The 17,201-nt window shown below is 35.5% G+C and overlaps 1 protein-coding gene across 4 annotated transcripts in view; it reads right to left on the bottom strand.

Moving 5' to 3' along the window:
- BPTF (bromodomain PHD finger transcription factor) overlaps positions 1 to 17,201 on the bottom strand; it is an 80,468-nt gene that overhangs the window by 44,619 nt on the left and 18,648 nt on the right. For all 4 annotated transcript variants that reach the window (XM_026678759.2, XM_026678762.2, XM_026678760.2 and 1 more), the window contains exons 3-12: positions 13,277 to 13,500; positions 8,982 to 9,182; positions 8,475 to 8,660; positions 7,123 to 7,296; positions 6,828 to 7,003; positions 5,743 to 6,098; positions 5,138 to 5,269; positions 4,899 to 5,028; positions 1,653 to 1,788; positions 361 to 615 (exon numbers count right to left, since the gene is read on the bottom strand). In XM_026678759.2, coding sequence (XP_026534544.2) covers positions 361 to 615; positions 1,653 to 1,788; positions 4,899 to 5,028; positions 5,138 to 5,269; positions 5,743 to 6,098; positions 6,828 to 7,003; positions 7,123 to 7,296; positions 8,475 to 8,660; positions 8,982 to 9,182; positions 13,277 to 13,500 — 1,970 coding nt within the window. The remainder of the gene's footprint in view (positions 1 to 360; positions 616 to 1,652; positions 1,789 to 4,898; positions 5,029 to 5,137; positions 5,270 to 5,742; positions 6,099 to 6,827; positions 7,004 to 7,122; positions 7,297 to 8,474; positions 8,661 to 8,981; positions 9,183 to 13,276; positions 13,501 to 17,201) is intronic.

Genomic DNA, 17,201 nt, shown 5'->3' with positions numbered 1-17,201 from the left:
AACCTTGAGCCTGGTGAGATTTGAACTGCTGAACTGTAGGCAGCCAGCAGAAGTACCCTGCAGTACTGCATTCTAACCACTGCATCACCACAGCTCATAGATGAATTAGGTAGAAAATCCTGGAAATCCAAAATTCCCCATTTGGAATGAATTCAGACTGAGGAAGGCTAATCTAAATTGACTCATTACATATTCTTTTACAACAATATATGCAGGCATATAGAATTAATAAAGCACTCTGTTTCTACCATGAATAATTATTTTATCTAGACTGTCTTCAAATAAACGTTGTACACATAAACATTTTGCTCAACCATGAAAGGTTAGATATTTATTAAAATGGATAAAAGCACTTATTACCTTCCTTAGCTTGATCTGATTTTTCAAAATGTCGTTCAATTTCACTTTTTTCTTCATTTAGTTCATTTTCTTCCTTGGTTTGACTTTTCTTCATGGTCTCAGAATATTCAATTTCTTTTTGGTCCTTTTTATGTGGTTCATGGAAGCTCTTTATTCTATCTTTCAAAGAACAGTGCTCTACTTTTACTTTTGCTGGATTTTTCCTTTTATCCAATTCGTGCTGTTGTTCTGTAATAGCAGCAGTGTTGTTCTTTGCTGATAAAGAAATACGCAGATACTCATATGATTTTGGTCTCTTTGTCAGTATAAGCCTCTCAGAGAAGCATATACTTTCAAAAGGCTTACTCCAAGCCTAGTACTATATTCAGAAACAGGACTACTGCAATTATAGTAGAGCACTTTATTTCCTCCCCCCCCGAAATGCATTTTTTTTTCCTATAGAAATGCTACTAACCATGAAATCATACAGGATCTGACCATAAGATCTAATCAGATCTTAACAGAGGAAATTGACTAAACCTGACCACCAAAAGTATTAAAAGCTATTAACTATTACCACATAATAAAAACAGATAGTTATCTGTATCAATAATAACTAGAAAATGACATTGTTGTAACAAGCTTAACAATTTTGTTTGCAAAGAGATTCTGATCTTGTAGAGCCTCTCACTAGGAAAAGCAGGTGATTTTGTCCCTTCTCTTTCTGCTGCAGTGCTTTCCTATCATATGAAAGGCCCCCTAACCTTCCAGAAAAGATTTTCTGATCACATCAGAAAGGGGGGAAATCAATAAAAATGATTTTCATCTATGGAAACATTCCATTTGTTAGAGTCTGCTCTATATAGCTTTGAATCTATTACATTGGGGGTTTGAGGATATAACACACAATTTTTTTTTCTTTAATTACAAAATTTGATATAGTTAAATGGACTAGATGTAGAAATTTTATATGAAACCAATTACAGTAGTTTGCTTCTTCCATTATTTAGAAAATTAAAACACATGTGAATAATTAGCAACTTTTTACAGCAACACCATATTTAATTGATAGAAACAGAGTATTTTACAGATGTATATTTTTCTCCTAAAATGCTTGCTGTAACTAGAAAGAAATTAAAATCATATTACAATATTTATTGAAAATATGTTGTGAAAAATGGTGTTTGGTGTTTTAAACTTGACTTCATATTTCAAAATCATAGCTCTAAGACACCCAGAGTCTATTGGACTGGTCAGTTATAATAAAATTTAATGAAATAATAAAAATGATAATGAAGATTTCCAGCACTTACCAAGTAGTAACTTTCTATAACTGACATTAGTATTTCCAGGTAATCTGGGTACAAATCTATGAACATGTGTTTTACTAATCCATATCCATCCACCATATCCCGTTACTCTATATTCTTCTCCTTTTTGTTTCCAGACCTATGAAAAAGTTGAAATACATTTTGTTAATTTTTATATGAACTTGCATCCTTACAACACATAAAATATGGCTTTGAAATAGTTTCAATATTCTTTTTCTTTTTTTGTCTTAGACGTTGATGCTTTATCCACCCAAGTTCTAAACAATCTTTTGCTTGGCAACTTATTTTTTACAATGAAAAGTTACATAGGACTTTAGAAATAATTGGTTAGGAGTGCACACGCCCCTCAGAGCAAACAGCCTCTGCCTAAAACAGAAATCCTTTTCATCGGAATGAAAAGGTGACAATAGAACTTATTCAGATTTTGTGAGCATAAAAAACAGCTAGCTTTAAAAAAAAGAATAAAATTTATCTTATGTCTACTCTACGAATTCAGCTAATGCTAAATTGAACGTTTATCTAAGGTCTGGTGCGAATTCACGCCGCCTTAAGTTAACAGTCATTCTTCACTGCCAGAGATTGGTATATCAGGAACAGACATCTGACTTGAAAAAGGCAGACGAGTAATCTTAAACCCTGATTTCTCTAGTTTCCCAAGTTCAAACAATGCTTAGGTTCTCAACGATGATTAATTCAAGTGGAAACTGGCAAGATATTTAAAACTGAACATTTATCTTTTCCTTATTACCTTGCTAAAAAGATTGACCAAGAATATCCTCTTCTAAATTACTGTGATCATTAGCACTGAATATTGTTTCAGGGTAACCATACATCTATCCCTCATTTAGCTCAATTATCTAAGTTAGCAACCATTCACAAATATGACAGCATATAATAGCAATAAAAAATTCATTTCCAGCCAATGTACACATTTACAACCAAATTTCATCTGCCTGACAACAATGCCTGCTTGAGTAAGACTGGCCTACTACACAAGAGAATTTCATCTGAATGAGACTGCAGCGACCAGTGGTCTTTGTAGTCTCTGTATGTTGTCTCCCTCCCTCCCTCACATGTCCCATTAGTGACGATTCTGCTTAAGCTGTCTCTGGAACAAAACACAGACACTAAACGAGAAGTATGTCTATGGTACTATATGAACTGCATTCAAGGCGGCAATTCATTCAGTTTATGTATTAGTTATAAAAAAAACCAGCATAATAAATTATTACAAAGAAATCTGAAGCAGTTTACAAATCCTAGGTCTGGAATTAAACTAAAATAAAAGCTGGAACAAAAACAACCCATTAAAAGCAGCATTATATTTGGTAGGGAAAATTAATAACCAATATATAAGAGGGTTTTAAAAAACATGCCACCATGTTGGGGTCTGGTATATTACAGGGGCTAACCAAAATAATGTAAGTCTTAATTAAGAAGTCACAAATCACATATACACAGGGACACCAGGTTTAAAAAAACAAGTTTACAATTATACAAACCAAGGGAACTGCAATAGAATATGCCATGTAGCAATAGACTATACTGCTAGGATAAGCACTCCTGCTCCAGACTCCTGCGGCCAGGCCGGTTAGCGATAGTGAGTTGGGTATTTTTCCCATTATTTTCATTCTTTTGAGCTCATACTTGGAACAGGAAAATGTGTGGCTCTCCAGCTACTCCTGAATTATAATTTCCAGTATTCCTCAACATTGGTAGTGTTCCTAGAGTACAGCAAAATCTGGAGATTTAGCTATCTAATTTAGGTAACCTTTGTTACCTTTCAGTTTTTCCATAACTGGCTCCACTGTCAATCTGCCCAGACCCTTTAGACATTATTTTTTAATATTCAAATGGGATCTGTCATTGAAATCATCTTCTACATATAGAAGGACAGATCTTGATGTCCTTTAGAAATTATTTCAGGTATCTGCTACTATCAGTTTCTTCTTTCTCAAAAAGTAACAATTCTAATGTCTTTGATCTCTCTTCACAAGATTTTTCTTTAGATCATTTTTATTGACCTTCTTTGAATTTGCTTGAGTTTACCTAAAATTTTATTACTGTGGAATTTCCACGACTAGATAAAATAGTTAAGGAAAGTATGCCGTACAAATATTACGTCACATGATTTGGAATATGTATTTTTATTGATGCAACATTTGCCTCTCAGGCAGTCATGTCATATTTGTTTTTGGTTGTCACTTTTGTCCACTGGGCCTTATTTTTTGTTTGTTTGATTCACTTCATTATAAACAGTTGCATCCTCTGTCAACTCCTGTTGTGGTGTCATCTTTCTTTGATCTGAGAAACCTTTGCCCTCTTTTTCCAACTGGGTGTGCTGACTCATTGCATTCATTTTCCAATTTTTAAAATTTAGGGCGCACTACCAAGTTGTACTTCCGAGTGTGTCTCAGGCAGAAATTCAGACAAGCCTTAGAGGTCACAATGATAGAGTTCTACCTGTTGATGTAAAAGTCACCCACGATGGTTAAGAATCAGCTCTCAGGTCATACACTTTGCAATACCAGTGCTTCGGGATATGATCCTTTGACTCATCACACATGAATGCACAGCCTGTCAGAACTGCCTCTTTTTCCCTATTCCCACAAAATGGGAAACTCAGAGCGTACCTGTCTCCACAAGCTTTGCAAAAGGATTCTTGAAAGAAAAAAGGGGAGCAATTTTATTCCATAATTTACTTTTCCCTCTTGCTCGGATTCTGGTTGTTAGAATTTCCATGTGCTAAAAGTCAGCGCGTTCTAATTCTGTGATCTTCTCAGCTAACTGTTTAACAACCATCTACGTACCATGCTTACCAGAGTAAGAGAGAAAAAGATCACATACACTCTTTTGGGGATATAGGTTTGCCATTCCCAGCTGGACTCCTTAAGAAACTGACCTCCACTCAGAATTCACTGGGGGAGAAGAAAAAGGGTCCATCTAAGAATTTCCCTTAATTAACTCTAACCACATTCAATATCAAAGATGTTTGGTGATCAAATGAGCAAGATTACGTCCCTAATGGAGTGAGATCTGATTACAACAGCACTCCAAATTCATTCAGGTCCCTTCTTTTTTTTATTTATTGTATTACTGCAATTATTTCAACTCTCATTCCATTAATATTCACAGCCTTTAAAATTTACTCAAAGAATAGTAGCAATCTGCTAAAATAAGTCAGGTTTGTTTTTTTAAAAAGAGAATAATGTTACATAGAAATAATACCTGGTGTTTGATGGGAAAGGTATATTTCACCCAAGTTGCTTGTTGCATGGTTTCTTCTTCTTCTTGTTTTCTCTCCTTTTTTTTCGCCTTCTCTTTTTCTTCCCTTTCAATCGCTGTCATTCTGCGTAACCTAATCGTAAGATACATATAAGAGCATTTAAGGTATGAACCTGGCCTAGCATTGTCAAGTACTCTGGGAGAGATTATCGGAACTGCTTTTATACACACTCAAATGTTACCTGGTGTGACCCAAGGATTCCCTCCAAATGGGCAGCATAACAACTGGTTTAATTGCGCATTCCAATATAGCCAGAGCCAATGCAAATTCTCTAGGTTTGCTGCACATCTGGACAGCTTTGATCCAATTAGATCTGGGATTCGACAAAAATATGAAACACATTAAGTAGGTTGTGTTCACTAAGCCATCTTCAACAGCAAAACAAAAACAATAAAATAGCAAGCAACAGCCACACTGATGTAAAAACAAAAAAAACAAAAAACCAACAACCTTGAAGTGATGGTATAACTTAACCCTATCTTCAACCTCAATCCTGGGTCTATTGGCGTATATCTATAGTATGATAAAATATAAAATCTGGTGTTATTTTCATTTAAATCCCTTCTTAATGTCCCGTCCCCCCCGCAATGTCTTTTCTATTGCTGTTCTCTTTTTTGCAACAGAAGCAACTACCTACTGCTTTTATGTTTACCTTATTTTTACTCCTTTGTTTTTTATTTCCCCAGTGTTGAATGTTCAAACGAAAGCTCCTTAACTCTGGTGTGTTTTCCCATAATTTAATGCTCCTATGCCCAATATATCTATGAAAATCATAGATGCCTTTACCTGTGTGAAGCCCAGTTGGGATGGAGGAATGAGGAGGGGATGTTATTCTCTAGCTGAATTATTGTTAATCTTAGTGTAGATATTGTGAGAACTTTTGACCCATGGACAGAACCATTCCATTTGAACTCTCCGGCAGGACTTAGACAAAACTTGTGAGAAAGGTGACGTCTTTTGTCATGGTCTTCTCGGTGTTGATGTTTGTTCAGAGCAAAAGAATTGGTAGCATATTGATTATGGTAGACACGATACTTCCCTTCTTGACCCAGCTTAAAATAATTGCTGATGCCTGCTTTCATTATTATTTCCTTCTTGGTATTCATTCGGGAAATTTCTCCTTGAGAATTAACCACAAGCACCTTATTGAAGTCAAAACAAAACAAACAAAAGCAACAAAACTTAAGAACATTTTTTTTAAAAAAAAATTAAATCTCAAAGTTTTAAACAAGGGGTAAAATTCCACAGCCTTTGGGAGCTACCATGTTAAGAATGAGCAATAATGTTTTCTATGGTATATATTTGACCACATAGGGTTTGCCTCTTATAATAATTAGTCTACCTACCTACCATGGTCGATATTGCTTTTAAACCAAAATTTAGTTTCTACACACTTAACTCTATTACCAGGTTTACCATTATCTCTTTTGACAGGGATGTTCTGTTTTTCTTTTTCTTTTATTTCTCTATTATTTGTAACACTTAAAAGTCTTTCTGGAACTCAACAATGCAAGTACTGTATAGTGGTAATAAACAAACACATGAACAAACCTTAATAATAAGCTAGGCTTGCATCCCATTAACATGTTTGGCCAAAAGAACATAAGCATGATTCACGATCTCTGATAGTAGCACAGAATTTTTGAATTCCAGAACAAAGAAACTGAAAGCACATGTTTAGGAAAACAAGTATCATTCCAGATTCAGAAGCATACAAGTATTATAATAATTATACACATGTGTGCATAGCTATTGATGCCTTCATTGCTGGCATTTCCATGCATATTTGTTTCTGGTTTTGTTTGTAACTCTTATTATTTTGTCATTTCACTGAATCAGAACATTTTTTATTTTTCAACAGTAACACAAACCTCTTTGCCTTCTTTGAAAAGCTTATTTGCTTCATGTGCTGCAGCAGCAACCTGCTGACTTTTCAGCTGGCTAAGTTTGCTATCTGGATTTCGTAATCTAGTGACCATTCGTGTTGAACCTGGAGTGCCTATTCCACTGTTTGGAGATTCACTTCTCTCGCCATTAGATTTATCACCTATCAGGGGGGAAAAAAAGCTTAAATAGGAATATACAAATAAGGCAAATGAGCACAGCCATTTTACACTAAAAATTAGCACTCAACACATTCTTGTTATTATTAAGCATTATTTGTACCTAGATCCTCTGAGTTCTGAGAACCTCCTTCAGCGGTTTCCACTTCATCAGAATTCTTCACAGATTCACTCTGCGTAGAATTTGGTTCATTGCTACTGCTGTTTTCTGGGTCTGACAAAAGTGCTTCAGCAGATAAATCAATGTTCAAATTAGGAATTGTCTTAGTTGTTTCATCTACAAAAAAAAAGAAGAAGCCAATTTAGGTACATAGTATTCACCTGAAGAGCACTTCCAATAGAAAACGTTAACATCTAAAATCAGAAAACAGCTCTTAATTCTATGTGATAGATAAATATCTATATTATTTTAGACTGGAAGTAGGGAGGAGAGGGCAGATGGATAAGAAAAGCTATAAGAAAAAACAACCGGCCATTCATAATGTATTTAATATTAACTAGGGTTTATTTCAAGAAATCAGGTTGACAAGCCACCATCTGAAATTGATGTCATAATATTAAATATAGTTAATAAGTGATTATGAAACTGGAGGAATTTGGACACTTTGTGATTAATAGTCTTCCCCACTAGGAAGCTTTAATCCACAATTCTTACTAATACAAGATAGCAAGATTTTGGATTTTATAATCCAAAGAATGTCATTTATATTTTATTGTAAATGCCAGCATTAAACACTCAGTTGGCATCATTAAACCATCAGTTAGTATAACTAGCAAATATAGTAATGTGAAAGATGTTCATTAAACACATTTAACCAATGTTTATTAATTTTGCACCAGAGTTTATGTAGATTAAATTTGTGCTGAGTCAGTCTTGACTCTTGGCAACTGTCTGAACTTCCTGTAGGCTTTTAACTAATATTCTTGGAAGTGACCTGCACTGCCTTCTTCCTAGGGCAGAGAGAGAATGACTGATCCAAGTCACAAAATACCTAAGATGGGTCTAGAACTCAGTCTCTTGGTTTCTAACCTGTTTTCTTTAACCACTAAATCAAACTGTGTCTCTTATAGAAAGTAAAACTGTAAAAAAATCCAGATATATACCAACCACAACTCCAACAATAGCAATAGCATTGAGACTTATATACTTCTACATAAACCATAGTGCTTTACAGTCCACTCTAAGGAGTTTACAAGGTCAGCATATTGCCCCCAACAAACTGCATCCTCATTTTACGGACCTCAGAAAGATGGCAGGCTGAATCAACTTGGAGCCAGTGAGAATCGAACTGCTAGCAGTTGGCAGAATCAGCCTGCAATACTGCATTCTAACCACTGTGCCACCACAGCTCAATAAAATCTGAACTATACAGCGATAAAGAAAAGCAAACAGCATTTAACTTTAGGAAACTACTCATTCAACTCAAGACACAAAAAACAAAACCATCTGTGTACCTGAAATATCCTTAAGATCTTCTGATGCCATGTTTTTGTCTGCCTTATTATCATCAGGAATTTCTGAATCACTTCTTACTGTATTCTTCTCTTCAGAAGCATCAGCCTCTTCTGCAGAAACATTTGTGATGCTGCTTCCAGGAAGTGATGGTACAGAATTGTTTTCATCACACACATCTCCTGATTCTATAGGAAATGCATGATAGAAGTTGATAAGCATTTTAAATATTGATTTACCAACCATTTATTTATACCTACCTTTACTGTTTTTAATAAATAACTCAAGGTGGGGAATAATGTTAATTGAACTTAAACTGAAAATAAATCCATAAAAAGCTGCTAGCAACATCTGTCCTAAATAGCATCACTGGAAAATTACATCTGATTCTTCAGTGAAAAAATAGCTGTATTGATTATAAAATTTAAATATGTATTGTACACTGCTTAAAATGTATCAGCATTACTACTGAAACAAATACATTAACTTAGCAGGTATATCACTATTACCTTCCTTTCCTCCTTTTTCAGAACTTTCCTCTCCTACTATTTCCTTGTTGACCTCCATCTGTTGGTTTGAAAGTTCTTCTTTTTCATTCTCAGTATCTGTGCACTCTTTATTATCAACCGTAGCTTTTTCTTCATCAGCAACTGAGCTTCTGTCCTCTAATATTTCCCCTTTTCTGCCTCCGACTGCTTCCATAATTTCTTCTAAAGCAAACACGGGGGTAGAAGATGAAAAGGCCAACTTTTTCAAGTATAAGAGTACCATTGATATATTCTGGTTTTTTAATGCACCATAACACCCTTTCAAGATACAAAGTATGTATGTAGCAGATCTATATGTGAAAATGAACTGAGTACAACTGACAGTTGGTAATTATGCAGCAATGTGTACATCATTAATTTTTTCTACCTTTTTAAAAAATGGGGTGGCTCTTTTAAAAATGTCATTTCCAATCACGTTATCTCAAATTTATAATTGCAATAGTTTACAAGTGAAATTCTGGTCCCAATTATTATCATAACTCAAGGAATACCTGTAACTTTCTATATTTATGCATCAATAACAGATACAGAATATCTGAAGAAGAAATAAAGAGGTATTCTGACATTCAAGAAATAACTAATACAAATGCAAAAAGAATATAATGTGGGAGACTTCAACCTGAACACTGGGGACCAAGAAGTGGAAACTATCAGTGGATTTATTTTAGGAGAAAAGAATGCGGCAGGTGACCACTTGATGCACTTCTGTCAAGAAAACCAGTTGAGGATAACCACTATATGGTTTATTTAATCGAAATGGACATCTCCAAGTAGATGAAACTGTAGACAAAAGTATCACAATCTTATGCAGCCAAAGAGGGAAACAGAAATCTCTCTCATGAAACTTAGGTTGCTGCAAACAGTGGCTTTAATCATGGATGACTTGTATCAAAATTGGTTTCAGATTCACCTTGAAACTGTTACATGAACAGCACCCAGAAAATATGATTTCATTTCATTTCTATAAGCAGTTAAAGTTGAAGTAAGAAACAAATTTGATTTAACTTTGTGGAAAAACCACTAAATAGGTTATGGGAAGAAAAAAGAAAAAGCTTCATCAATAAAACACCTCAGGAGCATATCCAAACCCCACCACCACCACGAAGGCAAATTGTTTTCAGGGAAAAACAATTCAAATTGCTGAACAGAGTAGGAAAGCTAAAGCCATTGGTAAAAGAGATAAAGTAAGATAGCTAAATAAAATAATCTAGAAAAAGAAACCAAAGAAAATTATCGGAATGATCTTTCCAAAGAAATGGAAGATAGAAATGAAAAAGGGCATACCAGAGATCTTTTTGTCTTAATGAAGAAAACCCAGACACTATTCACTTTGCACAGAGGAACAAAGAGGCAGAGATGGGAAGGAAGTGAAGAATCGGAATCAAATGAAAACTAGATGGAAGAAACAGACTGAAGAATTGTACGTGACTACTAATGTTCTTCAACAAACTGAAATTTGAAGGAGAACACAGTGTACCGGAAGATGAGGATAATAGAGACACTGAAATGTCTGTCAAAAATGAAAATGCCTAGAATTGATGGCACCGTATTATCATATCCACAGCAGCAACTGCAAAACTATGTCCAAAAAGTGGGATATCAGTAAACAGCCAAAAGACTGGAAAACATCAGTGTTCACCCCCAATCCCAAAGACAGGTGACATATGAGTCTACTTCAAGCAATGCGTAACAGATCTGATATTAAATGTTATGGAAAATCATATAACTGGGTCTCATCATGCAAAGAGAGATTCAGGTGATTTTAGAGGCACTTGAGATCACACTGCAAATGTTCAATAGAACATAGAAGTTTCAAAAGGAAGCATATCTGTAGTTAATCAACTATTGTAAAGCCTTTGAGGTTATTGAATGTAGAGATATTCTGTAGACTGGTTGTAGACTGGAAAAGGTGTGCGGCAAAGCTGTATTCAACTGCCATTTCTTGTGCAATTTATATGCAGAAATGATTTTATTGAACATAAACAAACCAGAAACAGGAGTATCAACTGGCAGCATAACTCTGCCAACCTTGTTATCCGTTCATAGGGCCCTAAAAACCTGGGTATCTTCTCTTAACATACACACGGAAATCTCTACCCTAACTGAAAATTAGATGGGATGGTGGAGTTAAATGAACCTTCAGCTAAGAGTTTTCCCAAGAAGGAAGATAATTAATTTAATCCACTCCATTCTCAGTGTGTTTATTCACTGTAATATTTGAAAAACATAAGACCTAAATGAGGGCCCTGAACTATCAAAAAATCTGTTTCAAACAAATAAAAACAAATCTACTGAAGAAATAGGTTTGTAATTGCAAAGCAGAATCCAGACAGAGATACCTGTTATAGTTGTTAGACTATATACAGCTAGTAACCTAACCATTTGCAGAAAAATCCATTCTAATAAGACTTCACAGTCAGAGGTGATGATTATTAGCAAATACAAATGTTCACCATTCTAACTCACTAATATTTTTTAAAATAAAACAATGCATTTTAAAAACTAAGTTAACCAATGGCTAGAAATAGGACACCAGAGTCATTCATTAAATGGCACATTACAATCACAGTATCCAAATATGAAAAGAAGACCAACCAAAAGACGCCTCGAAGAATCCCATCACCAAGATCACCTAAAAAATTGGTCCTTGACTTATGATCATTCGTTCAGTGACAGTTCAGAGGAACAACAGTGCTGAATAGACTTACGACCATTCTCTGAAGTTATGGCCACTTCAATATTTCCCCTCCACTACCGCAATCATATGATTGCAATCCGGACATATGGCAATCTGTCTGTATGTACAGTTGGTTGCCAAGTGCCTTGCAATCATGTGATCTCCATCTGCAATCTTTCTCTGCTGGCTTCCCCAGAGAGATAATGGCCATTATCGATATGAGGTTGCATACATTCTCCATTGAATAATAATGCCAACATGTATATCCAGTGGATAAGTCACTGGAAGAGTTTCCCCCGAATTATTTTCATTCAGAGTATTCTGCATTTACAAAAAAAAAAAAAAAAATCACTATGCACTTTGGTTGTATTCAGCAAGATGCAATTAGCTGCCATTTTGTTCACTCCATCCCATGAGTGTGGAAATAAGCCAGAGAGATACAATAAACCAGTTTCCTATGTCTTATCTCTAAAACAATGGTTCAACAGACTGCAAATAGACCTGCCTTGCTTACAAGTTATTAACTATATTTCCTGTTTGTGCATAATGAAGTTATGATTAACTGTGGCTTCTTGGTTGTCCCAAAAGTGCTTTTTTCAAGAGGCAATTGGACTTTCTGTTTGTTTTTTTTTCAGCTCAGCTGAAGAAGCTTCTTGGATGAGAAGCAAAACGTCTTCAAAGAAAAACCAGAAAGTCCAGTTGCCTCTTGAAAGAAAGCATCTTCAGGACAACCATGACCTGGATGGCTGAAAATCTCCACAGACGTGTGGTTTCTTGGTTTTTCATCTACAAAGTATGGGGGGGAGCAGAAAAGGACTAAACCCAGGAAAATATCTTTCTAGTGTATTACATCTTATTAGGATCTGATAGTTTAAAATATAATCATTAACCTGTAATATATATTCAACAGAGATGCAATGAATTACATTTTAATTATCTGTCTTGGTTTTCAAAAAACTGGGTTTTTTTTAAAATCAAGAAAACATGACTCACTATTTGAAGGAGATATATGATAGCCCCAAGTCTGGTAACATAATGACTAGCACATTCTATTAAAGGAACAATCCTTTTGTGAGCTACAGGTGATTTCATCATATACAAGTCTATTTTTGTCATCCCTCAAAAATTCTACAATGGTACTTAGATTTAAGTATCTTCTCAAATGGATTCCATTGTCATAAAAGCTGCTATTAGAAAACTATCTTTTTCAAATATAAACCAAACAGAATTTGGCCTTCCTTTTTCTTTCTCTCTCAAACAAATGGAATAATAATCACCAAATACTTAAGCAACATTTATTGCATGTCCAATTCATTCTGCAGATGAAATCCTTTGCTTTAGCTAGTTCACTGCAAGTTGCTTATCTTAGCTGCATTTGCACACTTTTTTCAGTATTCTGGGATCCAATAATTATTAGGCTTTGTAAATAAATACTGCTTCCTTGAATGAGGACTACTTTTGGTTGTGCCTTTTTTCCCTACCCTCTTGCATTAATACCTCTTTCTCACAATTATATTTTTTTTGGAAAATGAGACATCATAATCAAAATTGTAAAAAGCTAAGATTAATTGGTTCTTACCATTTGCTGCTGCAAGAAAAGACTTGTTGCTGCCCCGTGCTTTATTAGTAAGGTCTTCTGTTATGTCCATGTGCCGATGAATTTCTTCATGCATTTCTTCCAGAGTTTTGCAGATATCAGCTTCCCAGTAATCTTTGTCTAGGCATTCAGTTAATTCTGCCAGCTGGACTTTTGTGCTATAGTACCAGATTCTCTTATGCTTTTCACATTCTGAATCTTCCTCTCTGTGATAGTATGAGAATAATAGTTTATGAGATATGAGGAAGGAAGGAATGTATACACACACACACACACACACACAGAAGAAAAACATTAAAAATTATCCAACTGTTAGGAATTGTTTTTCCCCCCCTAATCATGTCAACATAACAATGAACCAAAATAATGAAGGTATTCCAAACAGCATTATGTACAAATTAAAATCTGGATATAGATGAGGTCATTTCAACTACAATGTAATGCAGTAGTCCTTGACTTACAACAATTTAGTGACCGTTCGAGGTTACAATGGCACTAAAAAAGTGACTTATGATAATTTTTCTGTTGCAGCATCCCCATGGTCATGACGGTTGCAATGTCCCGGGTCATGTGATCCACTTTTGTGACCTTCTGACAAGCAAACTCAATGGGGAAGCCAGATTCCCTTAACAACTATGTTACTAATTTAACAACTGCAGTGATTCACTTAACAAATGCGGCAAGAAAAGTCGTAAAATGGGACATAACGCACCTAATAAATTTCTCATTTAGCAACATAAATTCTGGGCTCAATTGTGGTTGTAAGTCAAGGACTCTCTGTATTCTATTCTTTTACAGACATCATCAAAATATACCTAATAACATTCTGCAGAGAATAAAATAGTTTACTAAAAGGGCAAAGGAGATTCTTAGAATCAAAATGAAATGGAACCATCACTCTCATGTAAAACTAGGCAACCTCTGACCCCTTGGGATATTTCCTTACCAGATTCCTCAATGCCTTCAACTATGGCAGAGCTTCTAATGTACCTCCTTCACTGGAAAAGTTCCCCAAAATTCAGGGAGATATTAAGAAACGTATTTGCCTTGAAAATAGTTCATGTCAAACAACATGCAGTCTCCAATAACAAGAGTTGACAACAGTAATGTGTCCTTCTGACAATTATGTCCTAAAATGTTTTATAAAATTTGCCACATTTCAATTCCATTAGAGTCAGTTTTAGATGTGTTCTGTAAGTTAGCCCATTTAAAATACCTTGATTGAAAAGGTTTTGCCCTATGATGCACTGTTTTGCCCAATTAATTACAGACAGGAGAATTTTAATGTACATAGTTTTATATTGATAGATGAGAATAAAGAAGTATATTTATAGCTCAGAGTTGAAATGAGGGGTCTTTGGTTCTCTCTAAGCTTTGTTGTTTCCTGCAGATATTTCATTACCCAAACTAGGTGACATCATCACCAATAAATGGCAAGGACCTCTTATCTACCTTCTATCTATCTATATAAAAGCGAAATACCTCTCATGCATCATCACAAAATCTCCAGAACCGTAAAGCTTACAAACTTGAAAGGATTTTTCAAAATGACCATCACAGCATTAGTATTTTGTATATTATTTTTAACACGCTCAGATGCTAAGGAGTTCTACTCCCCTTCCCCACCTGAAAAGACATCTATTCCCAATGCAAAACACAAGCAGAGGAGTTTCAGTTTCACAGCATCAAGCAGCTTTAGTACAGAACAGTTGAGCTAAACCATGCCCGGGCTCCTTGCTGTTTCCTTCTTGCTCACAGAGCAAATATTGCTTCAGTTTCCAAACAGCCATGGATGCTGGTAGGCAGAGGCAGAATATTCCCATTAGTTTTCCCCAAAAACTATGTCTAACCACATAGTTTCATAGTGAAGCACAGGTATAGAGTTAGTATAGAGATAAATATCAAATTAATTCTGCTGGGTGGTGGTAAAATTACTCCAGACATAAAACTTTAATTGGGAGAAAAATAGTATAATTGATCCAGCCCTTTCTCCAATTTGGGAAAGAACAGATGCTTACCTCTATTGCTATAATGCTAACTTTGGAAACTCTCTGAAACAATAAGAAACTCAATCTGTGCTGGGGAAGTCACTATGAACATAATAAGGATATGGCTTGGTATATGTGATTTCAATTAATTTAGCAACAGAAATGCAAGATAAACTAAAAATAATATGGTGGTAAAATCCTTTGGTCCTGCTTTGGTCCAGTTCTGTGGAAAAATGAGTTTCAATATTACTTCACAGACTTTGTCCTGCTATGAAATATGGAAGGTATGCAAAATTTGGTGTGCAAATTCATTTTACTTCAATTGTCTAAGAATGTACAACTTATGTATGCACAATACATATGTTTGAATAATTTGTTTAGCTTTTATTTGTTATTTTTGTTGTAGTCTTATTTTTCTTCAATTTCCCTTTCCCCAATAAACTTGCTTATGTGTCTATACATCTTCAATAGTTGATTTTATAAAGGAATTTCTCACTAAATCAATGCCTGCATGTAAGACCACACGGTTAGAGAGCTTGCTTGTTTCAAGATCAATATGAAGTTTTTATGATCCATCACCCTGGCTGTTGAGCAGACAGCCTAATGTATCTTTTCCCAACACATCTCTCAATGTATCACTGCCCCGAGTTAATTTTTGTGAGATGGGTGGCCATATAAATTTGATAAATACATAAAATAAAATTTTATTTTAACTTTGTTCTGAATAAAATAAATATATATATATTATAAAAAATCAAATCTTATTTTCTATTTTGATAGACCTGAGCTAAAGGGAGAAAAGTTTTGATTAGAAAGACTAAGAACTCTTCATATGGACAAACTAGGCAAGCGTCAATACGTTTAGCCTAACTGGTCACAGCTAATCCATTGTCTTTTATTGGAACCTTTGAACGAAGTGGTCTTTAACAGTTGTGAGAACCAGAAATGCCCATAATAGTCTTGTCTCACCATTGATTTATATAAAATTTTAACTATGTTGGCTATTTTAATTCTAGTTCTGTATCCCAGCATGGAATTTACTTTTTAACAGCAACTGCACACTACATTGATATTTATAGAGAATACAAAACAACAGGGTTGAAAGGGACCCTGGAGGTCTTCTAGTCCAGAGTTCCCCAATGTTTGCGGCTCTCTGGACCAGCGGAGGGGAGAAAAGATTGTTCCGTGCAAGAGGCAGGCAAGTGTGCGCGCAACTCCACTTGTGCGAGTGATGCTCACACATCCCTGACTCTCACTTAAATGGAGAGCATACGCATGTGGGCCCGCTGTTCACACAAATAAGGATGCTGTCAACTCATAAAATATTTCTATGGTCTTTTTAGAGTTGCCAACAGAAAGGGAGGGGGGAGTAGTGCAACTGCTTGCAAACTGAAACTGCATTCCATAAATTAGTGGTTCTCAACCTTAATGCCGCGACCCTTTAATACAGTTCCTCATGTTGTGGTGACCCCCAACCATAAAATTATGGCTCAGTTCCTAAGACCATTGAAAATATGTGTTTTCCAATGGTCTAAGGCGACCCCTGTGAAAGGGCCGTTCAACCCCCAAAGAGGTGGCGACCCACAGTTGAGAATCACTGCCATAAATGTTTTCTAAGATAGTAACTAGGTGATGGAAGTTTCTGCCATGCAAAATTCTAGCTGGAGGACATGATTGATGACTCTGGGCTATGGATGTGTCCCATTGGAGAATATGAATTACCATACACCCAGGGGGTGGGGGAAAACCAGGGTCAAGGGTGACAGTGAATTACGTCTCTCAGAGTTCGCTACACCCAGGTAGTGCTGGACAGTTTAATTCCCAATAAATCCTTTTTAAGTTTTGGAAGTTTGGCTCAAGACTCATGATTTAAATGGGGGTAACTGCCGGAATCCTGACTTGTTTGTGCACGTGTGCGC

The sequence above is a fragment of the Notechis scutatus genome, chromosome 2 (genome assembly GCF_049901735.1).
Source record: "Notechis scutatus isolate UNSWTSFEM ecotype Mainland chromosome 2, rNotScu1.2, whole genome shotgun sequence".
NCBI lineage: Eukaryota > Metazoa > Chordata > Lepidosauria > Squamata > Elapidae > Notechis > Notechis scutatus.
Note: the sequence above shows the minus strand (reverse complement) of the source record. Positions and strands in the feature narration are given on the sequence as shown.